The sequence below is a fragment of the Miscanthus floridulus genome, chromosome 7, assembly GCF_019320115.1.
Source record: "Miscanthus floridulus cultivar M001 chromosome 7, ASM1932011v1, whole genome shotgun sequence".
In the NCBI taxonomy this organism is placed as follows: domain Eukaryota; kingdom Viridiplantae; phylum Streptophyta; class Magnoliopsida; order Poales; family Poaceae; genus Miscanthus; species Miscanthus floridulus.
Genome location: NC_089586.1, coordinates 133,153,752 through 133,172,116, shown reverse-complemented (window position 1 = coordinate 133,172,116; position 18,365 = coordinate 133,153,752). Strand labels below are relative to the sequence as shown.

Genomic DNA, 18,365 nt, shown 5'->3' with positions numbered 1-18,365 from the left:
AATTTATTAAGCCTAATTAACCCGTCATTAGCACATGTTTACTGTAGCATCACATTGTCAAATCATGAACTAATTAGGCTTAAAAATTCATCTCGCAGAGTAGTCACAACCTATGCAATTAATTATTTTTTAGTTTATATTTAATACTCCATTCATATGTCAAACATCCGGTGTGATAGAGACTAAACTTTAAGGATGATGAACTAAAAAGGCCATAGATCATCTTTTCTTCACCTGTCCCTTTGCAAAGTCCAGGCAAAGGATTGGTATTCAGTGGGAAGAACATCTAACCCTCCTCCCAAGATTAGCCGAAGCTAGGTCGCGGTATAACTTGCCCTTCTCTACGGAAGCAACTCTGATAGCCAGCTGGGAGATGTGGGTCATGAACTTCAAAAGCCGGTGCTTGCTCCAGTCCTGTCGGTTCAAGAGGATCTTAGGACCTCCTTAGCCTTTGGTGTTAAAAAAAGAAATAATTGATAAATCAATAAGTTTTTCAAGTTGTTAAAAAAGGGTAGAGACCATATTTGTTCCCTTTCTCCAAACATTTTTAATGTATTGACTTCTAAAAAACTAGAATATAATTTTATATTAGAAATCCTGGCTATTTTTAAATCGAGTCTTCTAAATCACTATAGTCACTTTTATATTTTTTTTTCTCTTGTACATTTGTATTGCGAACAATAGGTTACTTATAACAACCATATGAAAAAAGCCTATTTTGTGATATGCATACTTATGCTGCTATTTTGGTGTGCCTGCATTTTGTCCTTTTGCTGGTATAGTAGTAGTTGGTTAATCCCCTTGTAACAAAATAAAGCAGTTGTTTAATCTCCTCGGAAGTAGCGACGAGGTGTCGAAAGCGGCCTGGCACATGGTCAGCTTCAGGCTGTGCTGCATTGGAACCTACGGATGCGAGCGAGTACAAACAACGCCAGTACGTGATGCTCATGTCACCACTTTGTTGCCTGCCTTTGGACTCGTTCTTCTCAGACCCTGAAAACACTGTTTGTTGATGCTGAAATTTGGTTTACGGCGATGTTTATGCTGAAATATTGTGAGAGAAAAATACTGTTTCATGACTGAAAAGTAGTTCTGAATAGAGTTTGTCTACTACACAACTATGTGTTTTATGCAGTTTCAACACATGAATTTTTTTTTTGCACCATATGATTAAGATTCAACAGCTTCCACCCTTCTTCTACCTACGGCCTCCACGTATCACAGATCATAATTTTTTTTCTATGGAAGGACAAATCATAGATCCTCCGTCGCCGTCGCCGCCACTACCATGACTGGCGCGGGCGTGGGCGCGGGCGCCGCCGCCACCGCCACTGCCATGGCCAGCGCGAGCGCGGGCGCCGCTGCCTCCGTGCTGTTGGTGACGCTCACGTCCCCGTACATGACGGCGAGGTGTTCGAGGAGGCAGCTGGTGCACTCGCTGAGCGGCAGGTTCCGGCTGTGATAGCACGAAGGAATCTAGGGCGTGTTTAGATCCAAAAATTTTTTGGTTTTGGTTAGTGTAGCATTTTCGTTTGTATTTGACAATTAGTGTTTAATTATAGACTAATTAGGTTCGAAAGTTTCGTCTCGCGATTTCTCACCCAACCGTGTAATTAGTTTTTTTTCATCTACATTTAGTACTCCATACATATGCCGCAAGATTCGATGTGATGACTACTACGTAAATTTTTTTAAACTAAACAGGCCCCTAAGTCCTCGTGGATGGGGGTCACGGTCGCGAGGCAGTTCAGGCAGCGCTCCGCGTCGGAGTCGGCGTAGCACATGGCGAGGTCGGATGCCTGGTCGGGCCCTGTGCTTGACGGTGAGAAAGAGAGAGAGAGAGGAAGAGATAAAAAAATCCATGTATTTTTTTTATTAAAATACATGTGTGTTGTATAGCATTTCTGTCTGAATAAGCTTAAGCAAACAGAGTGAAATAAACATCTGTTTTAATATAATTTTTTTAAACAATCGGTTCAATTTTACAGAACCAACACGGTAATAAAAAAAATCATGTTCCAACAAGGTCTAAATCGAAACAAGTAGTAGGGGGATATCATTTCAGTCGGCTTGTCATTTCAGAGAAACCGTTTCTGAAGAAACACACACAGTTGGGGGTACGGGCTACCTTTGATCTTGCTGAATTTTTGTGTTCCATGCATATCAACAGCTCTCTCTCTCTCCCCGTTGAAATGCGTTCTTTTGGACAAATAAATATCTTCTTGTACTAATAATCCTCTTGAACAAGTGATAACAAATATCTCTTTCTGATGGCAATAGCTTGCTCAGCTATATGTGGGGTGGCTTCACAGCGCAGTTATTACTGCCATCCTATCGGCCTATCCTACGCGTTCAACAAGCGATGTGTCTTTGTCCCCGTACCCGGTCAAGGCTAGGATCCTTTGTCACGGCCATCCCGTGCCACTCTGTTTGCACTGGTGTTACCAAAAAAACATTTGGTTAATCCGATTAGGGACGAAAATGGACGGAAAAAAATCCCAAGACATCGTTGGGTAATTCAGTCATTCAAACATAGATGAGGAAAGAAAGGTATAGGGACTGCATTTTTTTATTGTTTGAGATGACAGAGCACACTAGGTAGATTATGTCTTTTTACACATCTTTTGCACGAATAAAGAATCTCATCAGTGTGTGCATTTGGAACATAAAAAACTTTTTCATGAACCTGTATATTTAATCAGTAAAGTCATGTGAAGTTATTTGAATAAACAATTGATTATCAATATCATTTTAGGGTAAAATAATCTTAAATGTCCGCTCCATCTCCGTGAAATCCTTGGGAGTGTTTGCTTCTTGTTGCTGCTGCACGTGCCATTGTTGAGGTCGCAACAATTGGTTGGATGGTTGTGCAGCTGGAACCCATTGCCTAATAACCTAATCTACGACGCGTTTGGTTAGAGGTAATCGGAAGGATAAAATGAGACTTTAGAGAGAGAAGTTTAAAATATTTTGTTTGTTCTGGAATTGTGGGTTTAGATAGAAAATCCCAACCAAACACTTAACATTAAAGGTATTTTTTAGTTGCTAATATATATCCATGGGCTCATGTAAAGTGTTACCACGAGTCATGCTTTAATCTCATAAGCCAAAGTTTATTCTCCTAAGACAAAGTTTAAACTTGACCATCAAAATTTAAAAATGTTATTTAGACTAACAACATATAACTGCATTGTACATTTACTCCTTCCAGTCTAAGTCGTATGAGCAAAATCTCATTTTCCAGTAGTCCACATCACCTAATCTTTTCTCTCATTTTTTTCTAGATTTTCTCCTAGTGTGGCTCCTTGTATGACATGCGTATTGAATGCATGGTTGTTCCCCATTACATACTCTAATTCTCCCTTTTTCCATCTAACGAGAACCTCAACGTCAACTCTCCGCAGCGCCATCACGCTGCAAAGTTGTAACATCATTGTGCCACGCCGCTGCCGCCTTTCATCGAGTCACAACGCTGCTGCCTTGTTGTGTTGCAACGCCATGGATATCTAGAGTGCCGCTGTTAAGGACGAATTTGTGCTAGGGGTGAATTGGGCGTCAAACTCTTGCAATGAAGATGACTAGCACAAGGGCAACACAAGAGGAAAGGAGAATCAACGGGCATGTCCATTGCTGGCAAGACTGTGGTGGGATAAGGTGTCCAGAATGGCCAAAGAGGAAGAACTTGACGTCATGGATGGTTAGTGCAATTGGCTTCAATCGAGATTAACAAGTTCGAGTCTAGCACCAGGATCTCCACCTAAGATGACATATGCTAGTGCATCACAAGAAACATGAATGCCATCTGCAACAACATCACATTGCGCTTTGCCTGCTCTTAGATCACCATCACCTACGTCAGTCGACATGACAAAGATAACAGAAGAATAAAATCATAAGAAGGAAGATATGGCGGAACAGAAAAATGAGTAAATGAGAACCTTGAATTAGAGAAGGAGGGTGAGTTCAATGGAATTTCATAGCCATAGTCTTCCTCCATGGAGAGTTATATAGGCCATGGCATTGTGAAAAATTCGTTCCCAAGACGCTTGCGATTTGAGAAGTGGCAGTTAGAGGATATCGTGGCAAAATTTCTATCCCAGCGCATCCAATTTTTAGTCTATTTTTAGACTCATAGCAGATCAAACAAGAAGTTGCGGGCATTGTGAATTTAGATGTAGAGGGCTAGAGGCGGGGAAGAGGAAGTTTGAGCGTGCGCTGCCATACATGATAACAACCTTTTGCGCGGTGTTAGTATGGGATTAGCAACCGGTTACTCAAGAAGCCGAACAAACACCTACATATTAAGGAGGAGGAGGCGATTAAATAAAAATTGGCGATCCTTAGCCTTTCTCGATCACGGTGCCGCAGGCTTATACGACGTAGAATCTTATATGAAGGTGTGAAGTATTCTTAAAACATATTGTCTTTTTTAATATAGGCCTTGTTTAGATTGCAAATTTTTGCAATCTGGACACTGTAGCACGTTTCGTTTGTATTTGACAAACTTTGTCTGATAATGGACTAACTAGGCTTAAAAGATTTGTCTCGTGATTTACAACCAAACTGTGTAATTAGTTATTTTTTTACCTACATTTAATGCCCCATACATGCGTCCAAAAATTGATGTGATGGAGAGAGAGTAAAAAAACTTGGAATTTTGAGGCAATCTAAACAAGGCCATAATATCCTTATGCTTGTATAGACATTGCTAGTCAAAGTAAAAAAAAAGTTTGAAAATATTGTGATAGGTGAAAATAGCCTTAAATGTCCGGTAGAGGTAGAGTGAAAATCTAAGATTACCTTACAATCTCGATTACAACCTTAGACTTAATTTGGAAGTAAGGGGAGCCAAACCCAGGGAGGGAAAACCTTCCATAGATAACTAAAAGTCTTATTCAAATGACATCCCATGGTTTGCTCATCCTAGAAAAAGTCAAGAATTCTAAGGGAATTTAAGTTTTCCAAACTAACTGTTAGAGTGATAAAATCACCTTATACTGATCATGACATGTTATTTGAACCATAACTCAACACTTCCACGATTGGTGTGATTCACCACCACACTCAACTTACACACATGCTCAGAGTCACAGTGAGCAGGAATGTGCCATTCTTTGTGCCTCTCAGAAAATCCTTCTCCCTCCTCCCGACTCTCTCTCTCTCCTCGCACACATACAGCATACATGCTCGCTCTTCCTCCTCTTGGGTCCGTCCCCCTCCTCTGAGTCTGATCCCTCGCTCCTTCCGTCAGCCCCCATCTCTAGGGTTTTAGCGCCCCATTTCCGCATCGCCATTCCCGATCGGATCGCCCCCTTCCCACCCGCCGCCGACCAGATCCCGGCGCGAGCCACCCAACCTTCCGGCGCCGCCACCCTTCGTCTCAGAGGGTCGGTCTCCACCGAAAGCCTCGCCACAAATCCCCTCCGTTTCTCGCTCCGGCCATTTGCTGCAAAGATTGTGTTTTTTCCCCTCATCCATGTCTCGCGTTCCATTCCTTCCGTCTCCGGAAATCCCACCGCTTTCTTGAGATCTCTCGTTCCTCGATCTGATCTCGCCTCGTCCCGCCACCACAAGCAACTGCGGTTTTGCGCGAGAGTTCCTGGGGGGAGGGCAAGATCCTCAGAGTTGAGATTCTCGCGTCCATTTGCTCGCTCCAATACCTTTCGGGAGCATCTGATCTCGAACAGTGAGACAAAGTAGCCACCTTTGTGCCGTTCCTTGCAACTAGGCTTGCCCCCCGCCTGCGTATCGGTGGGTGGCGGCGCTGCCCATTCCTATGAATGGACGGGAGGGAGTCCACGGTGGCGTCGGGGCCCAACTTCTCGTCGTTCTACGCGCAGCACCGGGGCATCGGGGCGCCTGGTGTCCCCGGCCACTCGGCGGGGCTCCACGGCCCGCCTCCCGGCGGGTACAGGCAGCATCTTGATGCTGTCTCTGCGGGCTACGCATTCCAGACCCCGCATGTTGGGGGTCCCCACATTGGGCAGGGGTACCACCATGTCGAGGCCTCACATCATGTGGCGCAGCACAGCGTCGGTGGCGGTGGTATGGACATTGGCATGGGTGCGGCCGTGAGCGCCGATGTTAAGGGGGATCAGGGGAGTGGGCCTGGCCAGGATGAGCAGGTGAAGAAGAAGCGGGGTAGGCCAAGGAAGTATAAGCCTGATGGGGCGGTGACTCTCGGGTTATCACCCTCTTCGTCATCGACGCCTCACTCGTCCAGCCCGGGGATGGGAACCATGGTTTGCACCACTCCAGGTTCTGGATTTGGGTCGGTGGGATCAGGGGGTTCAGGTTCGGGTGCGCCATCAGAGAAACGTGGCAGGGGGCGGCCACCTGGCTCTGGAAAGATGCAACAGTTGGCTTCGCTTGGTGAGCTTCCATGGCCTTGTAATTTCACTTACATACCCTATGCATTATATTAATCAATTCATATGGCTTATATGTACTTTATTTGTGAAACTGAGTGGAATGTGGTAGGCAATTAATGGTACGTTTCAATCTCTGTAACGGATAACTTTTCGCATGATCGCATTGCTTCTTGGGTATGTATATGCTCTGACTGTGTCCGCCTATTGTGTTATGTTGGACCTTCCTTGAATGATGAATCCAGACACATTGCATATTGTTCTGTTAAGATGAAAACTGGACTTAGCTTATATGTTCTATCTATCAACTGGATCAACTCTGATTAATGTGTTCTGTCGCACCTGTGCTTTTGGTTTGTTTCTTACGTTACATCCACTGCCTGTCTTCCCCATGATTGCTAGGGCTTTATCCACCTATTGCCCTTTGGAATATATAACTGTCATCATGGCAAATAGCCAAATACAATCCCCTTGTGTTCTGTTGTGTTTACGTATCTGTTGCACGACCTATTCGGGATTTTACTCTGAATTTGAGTAGGTCCTGACATGTCGTTTAAGCACCTTTTTTTCTTTCTAAATTGAGATCATGAATTCAATGATCTTGAATTGACAACATATTTTATATTGTCTGCTGGCTCTGTTATGTTAAGCAAGCAGTTGACCTCTTTTACTACCTTGTCTCTTCCCAAAAGAAAAGGAAAAAAGTGGACCCTTTTCCTAACTAGCTTTTTTGTTTTTTTGCGTTCCTTTTTTTTTTTGGTATGCATGAACTGCTGATTTTGTTTCTTTGTCGTCTGATGAAATTCTATTGTCTTGTTTAGGAAAGTGGTTTCTTGGCTCTGTTGGAACAGGTTTTACTCCTCATGTGATTATTATTCAACCAGGAGAGGTAAGTTTCAATGAACACTAGCTGATGATTAATTTCCAAAAGGGTCGCTTGCACCCATTGTTGATTTATGCATGATTGCTATGTGGGAGTGGGACTTGTTTGCGTAGTGGCATAAGTGATGGGTGGTGATGGTTTGTATCTGATGCTGCCAATTACCTTCAAATTGTATCTGGTTTAGTGTGCATATCCAATTAATTTTCTTCTGTAATATAGAGAATCTGTTAGATGCGGTATCTGAATAGACAATGCCAGATGAATCTGGAGGTAGTGTAGCAAACTCTTCTTTGGTGGTCAATTGTATTTGTTGTTTTCAACTCACGGGTGGCATTTAGTGGCTTCTATATTACCGTCACACGTTAGGTTACAGCCATTTTGTTAGCTATCAAATGAGGAATTTATCATTGATATAGAAAGGCAGGCCTGGTGCAGTGGTGAGAGCTGTCTCACTGAGTCACCAGGTCGTGGGTTCGAAGCAACCTCTCCGCAGATTTTGTGGGGGAAAGGCTTGCCTCGTTTTTTCCCTTTCCCAGACCCCACTCATGTGGGAGCCTCCGGCACTGGGTCTGCCCTTTTTTTATATTGAAGGAGGTTGTAGCATGGGATGGTTGCAGCTGATTTATCGTCATTGTTACATCATGCAAACTAATTTCTCTTGATAATTGGACCTGCTTATGATGCATCATTAGTATTCTGCCCTCTGAAGCTGCTTGATGTGACACTTACAATGACACTTCATGCCTTAGGCTGTATTATCGTGGCAATCATACACCTAATTTCATATATATCCAATGAAATCCTCTTATCCTTGAAATTCGATGCACCTATGGTTTTCTTTTAAAAGTGAAAACTTTTGTGCCTACAAGGTCCTGGTCCAGGCTCGTTCATTGAACCTTGGTTAAAGCGCAGTTGAACTTTGTGGGTTATCTACTTGAGAATAATCTTTTTCTTATTGATCTATGTTTCTATCTACTAGAGAATTACCTTGGGACTAAATTACTAAAATGCTTTGTTCTTGTTGTATTTATGTTGCTATCTGGTTGGCGGTTGCTAATTGCTATTGTGGCAATTGTTATCTCTGGTAAATACCAACCATGGGGGTGCCGATTGTAGCCTGATTATAGCTTTCCTGTCTGTGCAGGACGTTGCTGCCAGAATAATGGCCTTCTCACAACAAGGCCCAAGGGCAGTGTGCATCATCTCAGCAACTGGAGCTGTTTCTACAGCAACCCTTCATCAGGATTCAGACTCTGGGGGAGTGGTTACATACGAGGTATGTCGCGGCTGGTTATCATTTGCGTAAAAATTACTGCATGCATGTGTTCTGTTCTTCACTTGTTGCATTTTTTTAGCGAGACTCTTGTTGCATATTTGAATATAAATGTTTGGCCACGGTGCAAATTAAACAAAAGGTTTCCTGCTAGGATTTCCCTGGATAGTTATCAAAGGGGGAAAATAAATCATAAAAGGAGGCATTTGTTTGCATACATTCTCTTAATTAGTTAAGTATGCTGAGAACGTCTGCTTTCAGTCCAAGGTTGGTGTTATCCTTATTTTAGGTTGCAGTATAGGCCATACTTGATACCTTGTTTCCCATGGAACTGTTCATGTATACTTTGATTATATTGTTCTCATTTAGTTTTGTACCCTTATGCTTTATTGTTGATTTGGCAGGGTCGATTTGAGATCTTGTGCCTTTCTGGGTCGTACTTGGTGCTAGATGATGGTGGCACACGGACCCGGAGCGGAGGGCTTTGCATAGCTTTGTGTGGTCCTGACCACAGAGTTATTGGTGGGAGTGTAGGTGGAGTCCTGACAGCAGCTGGAACAGTTCAGGTGAGTGTGATAGAAGATAGATCATCTGACCTTTTGTGAAGTAGTATATGAATATACTGTCAGTATTATAATTTTGCTGTCATATGGTTCGTTTGCTGTGTCATCTGCATAAAGAAAAGGGACCATGACCACCGTTCATGGACCGTTGTGGTGGTTGGGTTGTTTCTTACGCACTGGTTTTGCATTGTTGCAGGTGATAGTGGGGAGCTTCATGTACGGAGGTTCAAAGAAGAACAAGGCGAAAGCCGAGGCGGACATGGAGCCCGAGGAGGCGAATGCCGGCAACGAAGAGGTGGCCCCTGCGATGGCACTTGCAGAGCACAGCAGCATGGCCCCTCCTGCGATGAGCAGCGGGTGGGCATCGGGCATGATGCGGCAGATGGACTCGAGAACTCCCAACATCGATATCAACTCGATCCGCGAGTAGTAGGGTAGCGGTTGTTGGCTCTGGTTGGTTGGGTTGGTGGATAAGGCTCCCTGGCATGGAACAAACGGAATCCTCCTCCTCGGACACACAGCATGCTTGTACTAACAACATTGTTGTAGGCTTTGCTGTGGTTTAGGAAACTCAGAGCTCCGAGTATATCGTATATGGTATTTTTGTGATGTGATATTGTACTTGGGATGTTGTTGTATGAGATAAGGGAGATGCTTTGCCACCTAACGATGGTGTAATGTTAAATATATGTGGTATATGCTACTGTTGGAAGAAGAGAGGCTAGTTGAATGGGCACTTACTGATTGAGTTGGTAATGGAATTCTTGGAGGCGGATGGATGGGTCATTGTAGTCCATGTATGGCCTGTGTCCGAAAAAGGATGAAGCAACTATGGGTTTAGATTGGGTCTAACTTTGTTAAGTTTGATAAAATGAAGTTTATAGAAGATATTTTTAGCATTTATGAGTCTATATAGATATACTATGTTAAGGAGAAACCTGGCTGCCTAGAGAACAGCATATATTAGGTTTATCAGTTTTGTATTTGTAATCTGTGATCTTAGTCTAGATAGCATCCCTATTAAGGCCATATCTAAATATCCACGAGCTTAACAGAGAAAGGTTTAGGTTCCTCAAATCTAGGATACCAAGCCCCCCTAACTTCTTCTGTCGTGCAACTAATTGCCAATGCGCAAGATGATATCTATGATGGTCTTCATTATTATTCCATAGGAACCGACCCATATGAGAATTAATCATATCTATGGCCCACCTTGGGAACTTAACAATGGATAGAAGATAGATCGGAATGCTGGCCAAACATGCCTTCAGCAAAGTTAAACGTCCTGCATAGGACAGGAGCCTACCCTTCCAGCCAACAATCCTTTTTATTATCTTGTCAATCACTGGTCGGAGATCTTCCCTTCTTAGCTTCGAGTAGTGCAAAAGCACACCCAAGTATCTGAGAGGAAAGTCTCCCTTTTTGCAGCAAAAGATTTTAGCCAAATCATTAACCCTTCCTTCTTCAATACCAATTGTCAAGAGATCACTTTTATCATAGTTGATTTTCATGCCAGTCATTTTTCATAGCAAATCAACAACCATTTGAGATTGTTAGCTTTATCTAAATCATTCTCCAGAAAGAGAAGGGTGTCATCTGCATACTGCAGACTGATAATACCCCCCTCTGCAACTCTAGGTAAAAGCCAGAAACCAAATTAATCTTAGCAGCTTTCATAAGCATTCGTGTGAAAATATCTGCAACTAAATTGAACATAATAGGCGATAAGGGGTCTTCTTGTCTGAGCTCTTTCTGGCGTAATCTTAGCACTGATTGTGAAAATATCTGAAACTAAATAGACACTATTCTCATTATTAATTCTAACACATCCTCCATTTAGCTCCAAAGCCTCTAGAGATTAGCATTTCTTCAATAAAGTCCCAACTTACCCTATCATATGCCTTTTCGTAGTCTAATTTTAGAATTATACCGCTCTCCTTATTTCGGTGTATATCATGAATGATTTCATGGGCAGCTACCACACTTTCGAGAATAAACCTCCCCTTGATGAATGTTGTTTGATTAGGACAGATAAGTATGTCAGCTAACTTAATCAATCTTTTGTTCAAGGCTTTTGCAAACACCTTAAAACTGCAGTTGATAAGGCTGATAGGTCTAAACTTCTTAAGATGTTTAGCCTCAGCTTCTTTAGGTATTAATGTAATGATCGCGTAATTAAGCCTATCTAGATTTAGCTGATCAACTTCGAAATCTTCGACTAAATTTATGAAGTCTGACTTTATAACATCCCAGAAAGATTGATAGAAAAGAAAAGAAAAGCCATCAGGGCCAGGCCCCCCTCAGCATAAGAGTCAAACACCGTATTTTTTATTTCCTCTTCAGTGAATGGAGCTTCTAACAGCTCATTTTCAGAATCAGTAACTTTATCCCCTTCCTCCCAAATGAACTCCTAGATTTTCCTCAGCTCCAAATAAATGTTTGTAAAAATCCACTGTATGATTAAGCATGTCTTTGGTATCTTCTAACAACCCATCAGGGGTTTCTAACGCAGGTATTCTCTTCTTCCTAGCTCTTTGGTTAGAAATGGCCTGAAAATAGGCAGTATTCCTATCACCTTCCCTAATATTTCTATCCCTAGATCTTTGTCTTGCTTTGATCTCCTCTAGGTTCCAGATCTTTTCCAGATCCCTAACAATATCATCCATCCTCTGCTTTCCTCCTGGTAACAGGAGGCCAGTTTCGTATTTCCTATCAAGAATGTCGAATTCCTTAAGAAGTTCTACTTTCTGTCTTTTAATGTCTACATTAATATTTATAGCTCAACCCTTTACCTTCTTTCTCAGAAGCCTGATTTTAAACTGCCAAACATCTATGGCACTTTTCGAAGCACAGCTAGTGTTCCAGACATTAGTCACTAACTGTTTGAAATCTAGTTGCTCAAGCCACCATTTTTCAAACCTAAACAAACTAGGCTTCCTAGCCTCCTGGATTCCAAAATTCATGATAAGAGGGACGTGGTCACTTCCAGCTCTTGCCTTAGCAGTGACATACGCTAGAGGGAACTTTTATTCAAAATGTGTATTACAAATCAATTTATCTATAGCAGCCATAATAGGCTGGTCTTGATTGTTGGTCCACGTTGAAAGGTCCTAATGCCTAGAGGGGGGTGAATAGCCTAATAAAAATTTCTACAACAACACTTAGTAAACTGGTTAGACAATTATGAGGCGAAGTAAGTGTTGCGCTAGCCTACCAAAAATGCAAGCTACCTACCACGATTCTAGTTGATATAGTTTCTATCCACACAATAGCTATATCACTATACTAAGTTAGTGTGCTCTCAAAGGCTAACTAAAGAGCCACACTAATCAAACTAACAAGCTCTCACAACTAGCTACACTAAAGAGCTTGACAACTAGTTTACGGTAATGTAAAAAGAGTGAGCAAGATAGTTATACCGCCGTGTCGAGGACTGAACCAATCAATCACAAGAATCAATATCAATGAAGACCAATCACCTCAGAATCAAATGATGAACACAATGATTTTTTACCGAGGTTTACTTGCTTGCCGGCAAGCTACTCCTCGTTGTGGCGATTCACTCGCTTGGAGGTTCACGCGCTAATTGGCATCACACGCCAAACCCTCAATAGGGTGCCGCACAACCAACACAAGATGAGGATCACACAAGCCACGAGCAATCCACTAGAGTACCTTTTGGCTCTCCGCCAAAGAAAGGTCAAGAACCCCTCACAATCACCACGATCGGAGCCGGAGACAATCACCAACCTCTGCTCGACGATCCTCGCTGCTCCAAGCCATCTAGGTGGCGGCAACCACCAAGAGTAACAAGCGAATCCCGCAGCGAAACACGAACACCAAGTGCCTCTAGATGCAAACACTCAAGCAATGCACTTGGATTCTCTCCCAATCTCACAAAGATATTGAATCAATGATGGAGATGAGTGGGAGGGCTTTGACTAAGCTCACAAGGTTGCTATATCAATGCAAATGGCCAAGAGAGTGAGCTTGAGCCGGCCATGGGGCTTAAATCGAAGCCCCCATGAAATAGAGCCGTTGTACCCCTTCACTGGGCACAACGCGGGGTGACCGGATGCTCCGGTCATATTGATCGGACACTGGACCTCAATATCCGGTCACGCGATGCGTGCCACGTGTCCTCTCTCTTCAAATGTTGATCGCCCGATCTCAACGGTCAAGTGATGATCGAACGCAGCAGCTCAAAGTGACCGGATGCTGAGCCCCAGCGTCTGGTCGTTTCCAGTAAGCATCTAGAGATGACTTTTCACGACCGGACGCGTCCGGTCATGCTCGACCGGACACACCCAGCGTCCGGTCACACGGCGACTCCCCTGTGCGCTGCCACGTTAGTAGGACCGGACACACCCCTCCAGCGTCCGATCACTAAGTGACCCAGTGTTCGGTCAGAGACCGACGCCAGCATCTTCGCTGCTTCTACTGACCGAACGCACCGGTTCAACCGAGGCCAGCGTCCGGTCACTCACAGTGACCTCCGTCTTTTCTGTCTAGGGCACCGGTGGCACCGTCGGACTATCCACACTCTACGGGCAGACACTCCGCTGGTGAGGTTCCTCACCCTTGCTCAAATGTGCCAACCACCAAGTGTATCACCTTGTGCACATGTGTTAGCATATTTTCATAAATATTTTTAAGGGTGTTAGCACTCCACTAGATCCTAAATGCATATACAACGAGTTAGAGCATCTAGTAGCACTTTGATAACCGCATTTCGATACGAGTTTCACCCCTCTTAATAGTACGACTATCGATCATAAATGTGATCACACTCACTAAGTGTCTCGATCACCGAAACAAAATGGCTCCTACCATTTATACCTTTGCCTTGAGCCTTTTGTTTTTCTCTTTCTTCTTTTCAAGTCCAAGCACTTGATCATCACCATGTCATCACCATCATCATGTCATGATCTTCATTTGCTTCACCATTTGGAATGTGCTACATATCTCATGATCACTTGATAAATTAGGTTAGCACTTAGGGTTTCATCAATTCACCAAAACCAAACTAGAGCTTTCAATCTCTCCCTTTTTGGTAATTGATGACAACCCTTTCACAAAGATATGAATTAAAATTCGATTGAATCCATGTTGCTTGCCCAAGCATATTTACCATGTGTAAAAAGATATGGACAAGTTTTATGAACCTCAAATGGTAGCAATTGCTCCCCCTACATATGTGCTAAGAGTTTGGATTGTAGCTTGCACATATGGTTAGATAGGAAATATAGGAGACAATGTCTATCCAATGATGCTAAGGTATAAAAGATAGACCTTTGAAGCGTGATATCAATCGGAGTGCACCATTATACCATCTTTAGCACCACGGTTAGCTCGATACCACTTGAAAACACTTGGAAATGAAATCACTAGATAACCCATGCATGCTAGATTTTTATTTCATCATTCAAACCTACAACTAGCATACACCACACAAGCATGAATATTGAAATATAAAACTTGTGCCATGCAAGCAAACATATGAAATGCACCATACAAGTTCATGAGCTTGCTCCCCCTACTTGTGTGCTCAAAATTTTAATTGGTCCCTTTCCTTTGTCATATCTCCCCCTCCTATGTCAAGTTCTCCCCCTTTGTTGTCTTTTCATTATCTTAGTACACTAATATCTTTGTTTTTCTCCTCATGTACTAATATCACTAATATCTTTGTTTTTCCCCCCCTTTGTCATCAACGACCACAAAGGTTCAAAATGTAGATAGGTTGAGATTATCAATGTCAATCAATGAGGTGAGGATCATTTTCTCAAATTTGGTCCAATCTAGATCATTTACCAAAGATATTTAACTCGGTTTGATCCAAGGACAAGCTTCTTGACACCTCCAAATAAGGGTTATCTTGTACCATATTGAGTTAAACACTTAGAGTCCGTTTTCTAGATCAAACACTAGGTTTACAAGCCCACAAACATGTCATATGCTACCACTAGACCACAACAAGCACAGAAGCAATAGTGGTACCATACAATTATCAAATTCATTTGATTTTCATGAATGAGCCTATTAGATGTGAGAGATGACTAGATACACTAAACATGTCCTTAGCAAGGATATATGCCATGCCAATCAACTTTTACCTTGGATTGCTCAAAGAAGAGGCATGTCATATAGGTGGGGGTGCATCAACACATATTTGAGAAATCCAATATGTTCAACTCATTCCTTAGCTTGCAAAACCTTTTTTTATCCAATGGCTTGGTGAATATATCGGCAAGTTGATCTTCGGTGCCTACACTCTCAATACAAATATCCCCTTTTTGTTGGTGATCTCTTATGAAATGGTGGCGCACATCAATGTGCTTTGTTCTTGCATGTTGAACCAGATTGTTGGTCATCTTGATTGCACTCTCATTGTCACATAGCAATGGTACTTTCTTGAACTTGATTCTAAAATCACTCAAAGTGGCATTCATCCAAAGTACTTGTGCACAATAACTACCGGCGGATATGTATTCGGCTTCGGCGGTTGATAATGCAATACTATTTTGCTTCTTTGATGACCACAAAACAAGTGATCTTCCCAACAATTGACATGTGCCCGAGGTGCTCTTCCTTTCAACTTTGCATCTCGCATAATCCGAGTCGGAGTAACCAACTAGCTCAAACTTTGCTCTTTTGGGATACCACAAACCAACATCAAGTACCTCAATATTCTCTTTGTAGCCTTCAAATGACTTTATCTTGGTGAGGCTTGAAATCTTGCACACATGCATACACTAAACATGACATCCGGCCTTGACGCGGTCACATAGAGTAGACTTCTAATCATAGACCGATACAATTTTTGATCCACCATATTTCCACTTGCATCACTATCCAAGTTACCATTTGTTCCCATTGGTGTGCTAATGGCTTTACTATCACTCATGCTAAACTTCTTGATAATATCCTTGATATACTTGTCTTGACTCACAAATGTACCATTCTTCAATTGCTTGATTTGAAGACCAAGGAAGTAACTTAACTCTCCAATCATGGACATCTTAAACTCATTAGCCATCATCTTTCCAAACTCATCACAAAAGTCTTGATTGGTTGATCCAAATATGATGTCATCAACATAGATTTGTAATACAAATAAATCTTTTTCAATCTTCTTGATGAAAAGAGTGGTGTCAACCTTGTCCATTATGAATCCTTTAGAGAGTAGGAAGTCCTTCAATCTCTCATACAATGCTCTAGGAGCTTGTTTCAAGCCATATAATACCTTCTTCAACTTATATACATGGTCGGGCTTCTTGTCATCTTCAAAACCGAAAGGTTGCTCAACATATACTTCTTCATTGATATAACCATTAAGAAATGCACTCTTAACATCTATTTGATAGAGCTTGATGTTGTGGACACAAGCATAGGCTAGCAAGATTCTAATTGCTTCTAATCTAGCAACTGGGGCATATGTTTCTCTAAAGTCAAGACCTTTAACTTGTGTATAGTCTTGTGCTACCAATCTTGCTTTGTTCCTTACTACTATCCCATCTTGATCTTGCTTGTTTCTAAAGACTCATTTGGTTCCAATCACACTGTGTCCCTTTGGTCTTTCTATCAATTCACATACTTGATTTCTTGTGAAGTTATTCAATTCTTCATGCATAGCATTCACCCAATCAACATCCTTCAATGCTTCATCTATCTTCTTTGGTTCAATAGATGACACAAAGGAGAAATACTCACAAAATGAAGCCAATCTTGATCTTGTTTGTACACCTATAGGAATATCACTAATTATAGTGTCCAATAGATAATCCCTTGCAATATTTGTTGGTTGGAGCATTAGAACTTGATTGCTTGCACTTACTTGATCATTGGGTTGAGATGATGTACTAGCCACTTGATCTTGTTCATTGTCATAAGAGTCACTTGTGCTAGCTTGATTTGAATCATCTTGCACATTTGAGTTAGAGAGCACTTGCACTTGATCATCTTCATCATCATTCACTTGCCTAGGCCTCAATTCATCAACATCTATGTTCTTCATGGCATTTGAAAGTTGAATGCCTCTAACATCTTTCAAGTTCTCATTCTCTACTTGTGAACCCTTGGTTTCATCAAATTCAACATCATAAACTTTCTCAAGAGTACCACTATCTAAATTCCAAACTCTATATGCTTTGCTTGTAGTGGAGTAACCAAGTAGGAATCTTTCATCACATTTCTTATCAAACTTGCCCAATCTAGTGTCTTTCTTCAAGATATAGCATTTGCAACCAAAGACCCAAAAATATACAATGTTGGGCTTTCTACCATTCAAGAGCTCATATGGTGTCTTCTCTTTCAATGGGTGACAATAGAGGCGGTTGCTACAATAGCAAGCCATGTTGATAGCTTTAGCCCAAAAAGATTGACTCACATTGTACTCACTAAGCATAGACCTTGTCATATCAATGAATGTTCTATTCTTTCTCTCAACAAGGCCATTTGATTATGGAGTGTACTTGGCCGAGAATTAATGTCTAATCCTAAATTCATCACACAACTCATCAATTCTAGTGTTCTTGAACTCACTACCATTGTCACTTCTAACTCTCTTGATGGTTGTTTCAAACTCATTATGAATGCCCTTGACAAATGATTTGAATGTTGTAAATACATCACTTTTGTCCACTAGAAAGAATACCCAAGTGTATCTAATGTAATCATCCACTATCACAAAGCTATATTTATTTCCACCAATGCTGGTGTATTATGTTGGCACAAACAAGTCCATATGTAATAACTCAAATTCTTTACTAGTGCTCATCATGCTTTTCTTAGGATGAGTGTTGTCAACTTGTTTTCCAGCTTGACAAGAGCTACAAAGTTTATCCTTTTCAAACACAACATCTTTCAAGCCTCTAACCAAATCATGCTTAACCAATCTATTTAATTGTTTTATTCCAACATGACCAAACCTTCTATGCCATAACCAACCCATGTTAGACTTAGTGAACAAGCATGTAGATAATTTAACTTCACTAGCATTGAAATCAACCAAGTATAGATTCTCATATCTAAAGCCTTTGAAGATCAAGTTAGAGCCATCTACACTTATGATCTCTACATCATCTACCCTAAATATGCATTTGAATCCAAGATCACATAATTGAGCCACGGATAGCAAATTAAAGTTCAAGCTCTCTACTAGCAACACATTGGATATGCTCATGTCATTGGATATTGTAATCTTATCAAACCCTTTGACCTTGCCTTTGCCATTGTCACCAAAAGTGATACTATCATAACCATCATTGCCATTGGTGTTG

General features: G+C 41.8%; 1 protein-coding gene across 1 annotated transcript; it reads left to right on the top strand.

Moving 5' to 3' along the window:
* Window positions 1–5,149: 5,149 nt before the first annotated feature.
* LOC136468058 (AT-hook motif nuclear-localized protein 9-like) lies at window positions 5,150–9,881 on the top strand. The gene is made up of 5 exons (XM_066466913.1): window positions 5,150–6,372; window positions 7,190–7,257; window positions 8,396–8,527; window positions 8,929–9,090; window positions 9,284–9,881. The coding sequence occupies exons 1-5, from the start codon at window positions 5,781–5,783 to the stop codon at window positions 9,515–9,517; spliced, it is 1,188 nt and encodes a 395-aa protein (XP_066323010.1). The 5' UTR covers window positions 5,150–5,780; the 3' UTR covers window positions 9,518–9,881.
* Window positions 9,882–18,365: the final 8,484 nt, after the last annotated feature.